Source organism: Dipodomys merriami, unplaced genomic scaffold (genome assembly GCF_024711535.1).
Source record: "Dipodomys merriami isolate MVZ:Mamm:240054 unplaced genomic scaffold, mDipMer1.0.p SCAF_37, whole genome shotgun sequence".
Taxonomy (NCBI): Eukaryota; Metazoa; Chordata; class Mammalia; order Rodentia; family Heteromyidae; genus Dipodomys; species Dipodomys merriami.
The window spans coordinates 12,893,297-12,902,312 of NW_027205270.1; the positions used below are offsets into that span (position 1 = coordinate 12,893,297).

At 44.5% G+C, this 9,016-nt stretch overlaps 1 protein-coding gene across 1 annotated transcript; it reads left to right on the forward strand.

The window, feature by feature from the left end:
- The first annotated feature begins 504 nt into the window (after window positions 1-504).
- Window positions 505-8,136, forward strand: Mat2a (methionine adenosyltransferase 2A). The gene is made up of 9 exons (XM_069989129.1): window positions 505-739; window positions 3,333-3,410; window positions 3,520-3,642; window positions 4,555-4,667; window positions 4,758-4,901; window positions 5,056-5,274; window positions 5,472-5,654; window positions 5,800-5,933; window positions 6,526-8,136. The coding sequence occupies exons 1-9, from the start codon at window positions 649-651 to the stop codon at window positions 6,626-6,628; spliced, it is 1,188 nt and encodes a 395-aa protein (XP_069845230.1). The 5' UTR covers window positions 505-648; the 3' UTR covers window positions 6,629-8,136.
- Window positions 8,137-9,016: the final 880 nt, after the last annotated feature.

Genomic DNA, 9,016 nt, shown 5'->3' on the forward strand with positions numbered 1-9,016 from the left:
GTGGCGGAAAGACACCCCCCCCCCCCCGGCGGATCCGGGGCACAAAACCCCCGCCAGCCCCGCCGCTACCACTGGGGGTGAGGGGGGGCGACCTCGCCCACAGAGATCCCGGCCAACGGTCGGGAAGGGAGGTACCATGTCACGAAGCAGGGGAGCCGTACCCCGAAAGCCGAGTCCTCCCTTTCCTTCCACATCCACCGGCGGAGGACACAGAAATCCAATATACGACCATATCCGTTCCCCTTTTATGAAAATTACCTAAGAAGCTAACTCCTGGCCGGAAGGACAGGTGTCTCCGCTCCCTCTTCCGGGCTGCAGATTGGTTCAGCCCTGGCTCAGCTCGGCGCACTACTCTCTCCCTCCCTCTCCTCCCCCCCCCGCCCTCCCCCTCCTTCGCGAGCCTCCGAGCCCGCGCCGGTGGCGCATTGGCGCGCGGCGCCGAGGGGCGGGGCCCGAGCCGGGCGCGCGCAGGCGCTGCTCTATAAATACTGGGCCGCACCGCCCGCCGCTTCGTTCGCTCGGCGCCGTCTGCCCGCTGGGAGAGGAACCTCGCCTTTTGCCTTGCGCATTTCGCAGTCGTTGCCTGGCCGCTGCTTTTTCCTCCCCGACACCGCTTGACCGCCACTTGATCTTTCACCGCCAGCCAACATGAACGGGCAGCTCAACGGCTTCCACGAGGCGTTCATCGAGGAGGGCACGTTCCTCTTCACCTCCGAGTCTGTGGGGGAAGGCCACCCAGGTGAGGCGATGGAGGGTCTGGAGCGCGGTGAGGGGCCGGGGCGGCGGGCGGCGGCGGCGGCGGCGGGGACTCGGCCGGCTGGGGCGCGCTGGTGGCCCAGCCCGCGCCTCTCCGGGCAGTGGGCAAGGGCAGCGGCCGCGCGCCTTTCTCGTGGAGCCAGCCGGTGCCGAGCGCGTGGCCGCCGCTCCCCTCCCCCTTCCCCTCGGCCTCCCATCCGGCCGCGCGCTCCCGGAATGAGGAAGATTCCAGAAAACGAGAAGGGCGGGAGCCCGCGAGAGCCCCTGCCCTGCCCAGGGAGGAGACTATTTCCTTTTCTGAGTCTTGTAGTCCGGAGCCGTTCCAGTGGGCGACCCGCCCCGCGTGCTCGTGTCCGCCTTCGGGAGCGCGCGCCCCGCATTGCAGCTCGACCACGTGTTCGCCGCATGTGGCTGGCATCTGGGCGAGGGGGAGCCGTGGGCCTCCGCTGCCCGAGCTCCGGGTTTGAGCGACTGGGGACTCGTGCCCCGCAGTGTCCTCAGATCTTTATTGTCAGTGGCTCCGGGCACCCTCACACGGACATAGCCTTGCTTTGAGCGAACATGGCCTTGCCTTCAAGGTGACAGCTCCTCACTAAATATAGTACTGTGTGTTGGGGAAGGCAGGCCTTATATGGAGTTATGTGAAAAGGATGGGAAGCGCGAATTAAAGAGTAAGCTCCCATTGCACGAGGTTTCCATTTAAAGTCTCGATCTTAACCACCCTTACAGGAGGTTTTACTTCCCAGGGCTTTGTCCATTGAACCGCCATTATGGAGTTCAATTTACACGCACTGAAGCCATTCCCAGAAACTTTCAATCCCGGCTTGATCCCACCACTCAATAATATTTAGCTACTGCCCTTAGGTTCCCACAATTAACTAATCTTCATGATTTCAGGGTCTGCTTCTCTCTAGTTAGTGGGCTTTGCCTATAAGGAAATCTCACAAGCAACCTACTTGAAGGTCAGGTGTTTTTGTGGGCTTTTTTTTTTTTTTAAATGTGTGTGGTTGTAAGGCTTACCTCTCACCAGATGTTTGATCTGCCCTTCATTAATGTGATCATTTAAGCTCACAGGCTTTTGTGGCAGTTCTCAGATTTAAGTCTGATCTTCTGGCTTGACTGCAACGCACATTTTGTTGGATTCGGCTTTGGATGGCTGTAAAATTTTGGGGAGGGTATTTGTTCTTTCCTAATATTGGGTGACATGTATTGAAATTAAGAGCTTCAAGAACACATCGGTGAATTTTCCAGGCTGTTTAAGCAAGCTCCTATTCCTGAACAAGCAATAAAACCAAGTGATTACTATTTTTTTTGTTCATAAAAGTCCTAATTCTTTCAAAGTTTTTATCTTTAATTGACTTCTCTTGTTGCCTTATGTGGCATTTGACAAGATTAAGGACACTGATTTACATATGGCCCCAGTTCTTCCAAATCACAAGTTGCATTGGGGTTTGCTCAGTACATTTGTGGGGTGGAGTTACTGTCTCATGTAGAGGACATATATTATTGATTACAAAATTAGCAAAAATGTTTCTCCCTTTTTTTCTTCTTTTTTTTTTTTTGCCAGACATTGGGCCTGAGCTCAGGGCTGGGACACTGTCCTTGACCTTCTTTTGCTCAAAGCTAGCCACAGCACCACTTCTGGCCTTTTCTGTTTATGTGGTACTGAGGAATCGAACCCAGAGCTTCATGCATGCTAAGCAAGCACTCTACCACTAAGCCACATTCCTAGCCCTCCCATTTTTTTCCTGCTTATGTGGTGCTGAGGAATCGAACCCAGGCCTCATGCATGTAAGGCAAGCGCTGTACCACTGAGCCACTTGCTCAGTCCCTTTTTTTCTTTTTCTACAATAGCCCACTAATAAAATACTTGTTGAAACTTCAAAAAATATATTTTGAAATGATGGATAAAGAAAGACCTGGGCATTGTGCCTGAGCTCTTCAGCTCAATGTGAGCATTCTACCACTTGAGCCACAGGGCCACTTATGGTTTTCTCGTGGTTAATTGGAGATAAGAGTCTCACAGACTTTCCTGCCCTGGCTGGCTTTGAACCTTGATCCTCAGATCTCAGACTTCTAAGTAGCTAGGATATCAGGCATGAGTCACCATTCTGAGTTTATGTGGCTGGACTGCTAGAGGTAGAACTGAATTTTTTTTTTTTTTTTGCCAGTCCTGGCCCTTGTGCTCAAGGCTAGCATTCTACCGCTTGAGCCACAGCACTTCTTCCGACCTTTTCTGTTTATGTGGTGCTGAGGAATTGAACCCAGGGCTTCATGCATGCTAGGCAAGCACTCACCACTAAACCACACTCCCAGTCCAGAACTGAATTCTAAGTAATGTATACTGCTATATCCAATATTCTGGCAAACAGCTTCTGTTTAAAGCAGTGCTTTAATGAGCAGTTTAAATCTCCATGTTTTATGCTACTGAGTTGTTTAACTTCAAGTTGGTAAAGTTTGTTATAATCACAATAAGGTTAAAAACTTGAAGTAAGAGTTAATATAAGGAAAAGAACATAACAAGGTTCAGGTAAATAATGAGTTAATGAAATTAAGTCGATTTTTTTCCTACCCAGATAAGATTTGTGACCAGATCAGTGATGCTGTCCTGGATGCCCACCTTCAGCAGGATCCTGATGCCAAAGTGGCTTGTGGTAGGTTCAGGACATTGCTTAACTGGTAGAAAGGTTATATATTGAAAGGGTTTTGTTTTGTTTTTTTGCTATGAAAATAGCATTTGAATCTGAACCTCTCTTTTATTAGAAACTGTTGCTAAAACTGGAATGATTCTTCTTGCTGGGGAAATTACATCCAGAGCTGCTATTGACTACCAGAAAGTTGTTCGTGAAGCCATTAAACACATTGGATATGATGATTCTTCCAAAGGTGTGTTTTAAATCCTCCTCCCAGGCTCTTTATTTTTGCACATACAAATACAGCTGAAAACTGATCTACTGATCCTTAACTCCACTTCTGAAGGTTTACTGTGCTTTACCTAGCCATTTTCTAAAATGTCTGACATTCTTTCCTAATGTCAAAATGTTTTTTTTTTTAACTAAAAGGAAGCACTTTAACATTTTTCTTCAATATATTCAAATTTCTAACATTCCTTTTTTGGGGGGGAACGGGTCCATGAACTTTTGTGTCTAGTACTCTACCACTTGAGCCACAGCTCCACTTCTGGCTTTTTGTCATTAAGTAGAGATGTTTCTTATACACCTAGTTTCCATCTCTTGATCCTCAGATCTCAGGCTCCTGGGTAGCTAGGACTGATTACAGGTGTGAGCCATTGATGCCCACCTCTAGCATTCATATTAGTAAAATAAAAAAATTTTTTTTTTTGGTCCAGTCGTGGGGCTGGACTCTGGGCCTAAGCGCTGTCCCTCAGCTCTTCAGCTCAGGGCAAGCTCTCTACCACTGAGCCACCTTCCCAACCCCAGTAAAATAAATATTTGAGTACAAGCACTGTTTGATAGTGAAAAGCTATTTAGGTGCTTAGGTGGGTAGCATATACAGTATGGGTATATTGGACAAAGGGTCTCATGTCCTGGGTGGGGCAAGATTTCATACTATTAGAACAGTTGGCAATTTAAACCTTTGAAACTATATATCTATATCTATATCTATATATATATATATATACACACACACACACACACACACCTAAAATTTTCAAATCAGTATTCAGGGCAAGTGAAAAGATGGAAAGTGGAATCATGAATGGGCTTGGCTACTGTTATATTGTGAATTTTTTGGGTCTTTTTGTATTTCCTGAGACTTACTGTGTTTTGTTTATAGGGTTTGACTACAAGACTTGTAATGTGCTGGTTGCCTTGGAACAACAATCACCAGATATTGCTCAAGGTGTTCATCTTGACCGAAATGAGGAAGACATTGGTGCAGGAGACCAGGTATTGTAAGAAGCTGTTTGAATCTCTCTCCTCTAATACCAAATTCTGAAATTTGGGATCGATCACATGAATAATTTTCCCTTTTTTTAGGGACTGATGTTTGGTTATGCCACTGATGAAACTGAGGAGTGTATGCCTTTAACTATTGTCTTAGCACACAAGCTAAATGCCAAACTGGCTGAACTACGCCGCAATGGCACTTTGCCGTGGTTACGCCCAGATTCTAAAACTCAAGTAAGTAAAGATTGGTGAAGGTATAGTGTCTCACATTACACTGGCACAGAAAATCCATAAAGTTTTTTTAATTATGGTTGATATCTTGACTTAGGATAGAAAACTAAACTACTGTTTGGTGGATTACGTTCTGATGATTTATGTTGCTTTCAAGGTGACTGTGCAGTATATGCAAGATCGAGGTGCTGTGCTTCCCATCAGAGTCCACACAATTGTTATATCCGTTCAACATGATGAGGAAGTTTGTCTTGATGAAATGAGGGATGCCCTAAAGGAGAAAGTGATCAAAGCTGTTGTACCTGCAAAATATCTTGATGAGGATACAATCTATCACCTGCAGCCAAGTGGAAGATTTGTTATTGGTGGACCTCAGGTAATACCAAATTCAGTGTTCTTTGTTTTGGGTCATTGGTTACTTGGAAAATTTTGACTGTCACCTTTTTTTTTTTTTAACTAGGCTTTCTAATGTCAGCATGTGAATCTTCCATGACACAGAATAGGCAAACTAACTTAGAGCTGTTTATTGTGGGAAGGATTAAGCCTGGAGTGATTTAAATCCTGTAATTTCAGGGTGATGCTGGTTTGACTGGCCGGAAAATTATTGTGGACACTTACGGCGGTTGGGGAGCTCATGGAGGAGGTGCCTTTTCAGGAAAGGATTATACCAAGGTGGACCGTTCAGCTGCTTATGCTGCTCGTTGGGTGGCAAAATCTCTTGTTAAAGGAGGTCTGTGCAGAAGGGTTCTTGTTCAGGTATATATACTCTTCATTGTAACTGAAATAAAGTCATGTGTGTGGGAGGAGGGTATTTTCAATAATGTACATAGCTACATTTGTATCAATGTGTTACCTAAGAATGTTTTTCAGTTACTGACTTAAAATATTTGGGTCCTTTTAGGTCTCTTACGCTATTGGAGTATCTCATCCATTGTCTATCTCCATTTTCCATTATGGTACCTCTCAGAAGAGTGAGAGAGAACTATTAGAGATTGTGAAGAAGAATTTTGATCTTCGCCCTGGGGTCATTGTCAGGTAAAGATGGTAAAGCCTATTGCTAGTGAGAAGTAGAGAGTATGTGTATACATATTAAAATCCAAGGAGGTAAAGGTAGACTCCTCAAATGGGGAAGTACTTCCTAGAAGATGCTGTTTTAAATTGTTTTCAGAGGAGAGTTAGATGAGAAATACAAAATTGTATTGCTCTGTACCTTAAACTACCCTAGAAAGTTTACTATATTCGATATTGGGCTTTGTGAACAACACTTTTAGGTTTTCACATTAAGAAATTAACAGATAAGTGATTCGAATGTTCAAGGTTGTTACAAAGAAAATAACCATAGTCGGCAATGTGACCTTGGTAAGTATTCCATGAACTCAAAGTAATGACAAGTTTTCATATTTGTTAAGCCAGGGCCGGAAAACAAGAACTATAGTTACTAATAAGGACTGTGCAAGGAGTCTGGACACCAGGGAAGTAACATACTTTTGCCATGAACTTTTTTCCTAGCATACCTCAGAGAGAACTGAACTCATTTGCCAGAGTTCTTGAAAATTGAGTCTTGCTGTTTGTTTTGCTTCATTTTAATTAAATGCTTCATATTAAGTTACGGACTTATATATTCCAGGGATCTGGATCTGAAGAAGCCAATTTATCAGAGGACTGCAGCCTATGGCCACTTTGGTAGGGACAGCTTCCCATGGGAAGTGCCCAAAAAACTTAAATATTGAAAGTGTTAGCCTTTTTTCCCCAGACTTGTTGGCGTAGGTTACAGAGAAGCCTTCAAGCTCTGAGGGAAAGGGCCTTTATTCCTAAATTTTCCTGTCCTCTTTCAGCTCCTGATCAGTTGCAGTCACTCTAGTTAATGACATGAATTTTAGCTTTTGTGGGGGACTGTAAGTTGAGCTTGCTTATTCTGTCCCTAGGTGTTTTGTTCACCATTATAATGAATTTAGTGAGCATAGGTGAACCATGTAACTGCCTAGAAACAAACACCACTTGTAGTAAATAATGCTTCGAAATTTGTGCCCTATCACCCAGTTGCCCAACCCTCCAAAGTCTATTGCATTTACTTTCCCACCAAACACTGAAAATGTCCTTGTGATGTGCACGTAAAGTACTTGTAGTTCCATTATAGCCTGTCTGGCAATGCCATAGCCCTGTCAGCATGAATTTGTAATGTCTTGAGCTCTTATGAATGTGAAGCCCTTCCCCTTATCCTCCCTGTAATCTGATCCATTTCTAATTATGTAGCTCTTTGTCAGGGAGTGTTCCCTATCCAGTCAATCTTGCATGTAACGCAGGTTCCAGTTGGAGCTCTAGCCTGACCAAAAAAAAAAAAAGGCAGTTACCATCTCCCTGGTGCTTATGCTCTTAATTGCCACCTCTTTAACAGCACCAAATCAAAATCTCTCCACGTTTAGCTGTCTTTTGGAGGACGTACGTAATAAGGTTTTTATTTAGTAAACCAACCCTATGCATGGTTTCAGCACTAGCCAAACCTTACCAACTCCTAGTCTAGAAAAACAGGCACTTGGCACCCTTGTGATGTCATACAGAGAAGTCACAGGGCAGTACCTGAGGGTCTGTAGGTTGCACACTTTGGTACCAGATAACTTTTTTTTTCTTTATAAGAAAGACTGAGTACTCCACACTGCACAATAACTCCTCCCAGGGTTTTTAACTTTGTTTTATTTTCAAAACCAGGTCCAATGAGCTTTCTGAACAGCTGGTGTAGCTACAGAGAAACCAGCTTCCTTCAGAGAGCAGTGCTTTTGGCGGGGAGGAGGAAATCCCTTCATACTTGAACATTTTCTAATGCTTATTTATTGTATTCTGTGGTATGGCGTAAGTACAGAGAAGCCATCACCTCAGATGGCAGCTTTTTAAAAAAAAATTTTTTTTTCCTCAACACCATGATTCCTTTAACAACATGTGTCCAGCATTCCCAGGTAGGCCAAGGTGTCCTACAGAAAAACCTTGGGTTAGACCTACAGGGGGTCTGGCTGGTGGTGTTAACAGAAGGGAGGGCAGAGCTGGTGCAGTTGGCCATGGAGAAAGCTGACTTGGCTGGTGTGGTACAGAGAAGCCAGCTTGTTTACATGCTTATTCCATGACTGCTTGCCCTAAGCAGAAAGTGCCTTTCAGGATCTATTTTTGGAGGTTTATTACGTATGTCTGGTTCTCAATTCCAACAGTTTAATGAAGATCTAAATAAAAATGCTAGGTTCTACCCTAACTGTGTTCATTATTTTTTTAAGTGCTGTGGTTGTATGACTTTGAATATTATAATCAGTAATTTCAGAAAAATTTTCTCAATCCTCTTATCTCCTTATGGGTTTGCATTATAGACTTAATAAGGCTACCCCTACATGAAGAATAGTCTTTTTTTTTTTCTTTTTTTGTTGGTCATAGGATTTGAACTCCAGGCCTGGGCACTGTCCCTCAGCTCAATGCAAGCACTCTACCACTTGAGCTACAGCGCCACTTCCAGTTTTCTGGTGGCTTTATTGGAAATAAGAGTGTCATTCATGGTCTTTCCTGCCAGGGCTGGCTTTGAACAGTGATCCTCAGATCTCAGCCTCCTGAGTAGCTAGGATTATAGATGTGAGCCACCGGTGCCTAGCTAGAATAGGCTTTCTTTTTAAAAAAGCAAATTTAGAAGGGCTGGGGAAGTGGCTCAGTGGTAGAGTGCCTACCTTGCATGCATGAGACCCTGGGTTGGATTCTTTAGTACCACATAAGCAGAAAAGGTCAGAAATGGTGCTGTTGCTCAAGTGGTAGAGCACTAGCCTTGAGCTTAAGAGCTGAGGGACAGGGCCCAGGTCCAAAGTTTAGGCCCCATGACCTGACTCCCCCCCCCAAAAAATAATTTAGACATAATATTCTATACTCCAAAACACCATGGATTTTTGGTTTTTTTTTTTTTTTTTTTTTTGGCGGTTGTGGGGCTTGAACTCTGGGCCTGGGTGCTGTCCCTCAGCTCTTCAGCTCAAGGCAAGCGCTCTACCACTTGAGCTACAGCGCCACTTCCCACCATGGATTTTTGGAATTAAAGCTGATTGAGTTGGACTAAAAATATAAGTGCACTATAGTAATACAGCAAGTGAAACTGAAGG

Excerpts from the sequence above, each read along its gene's own strand:
- Mat2a (XM_069989129.1), top strand. The coding sequence starts at position 649 with ATGAACGGGCAGCTCAACGGCTTCCACGAGGCGTTCATCGAGGAGGGC. Across the intron at positions 4,902-5,055 it reads GCCCAGATTCTAAAACTCAA|GTGACTGTGCAGTATATGCA; the intron begins GTAAGTAAAGAT and ends GTTGCTTTCAAG. Across the intron at positions 5,275-5,471 it reads TTGTTATTGGTGGACCTCAG|GGTGATGCTGGTTTGACTGG; the intron begins GTAATACCAAAT and ends CTGTAATTTCAG.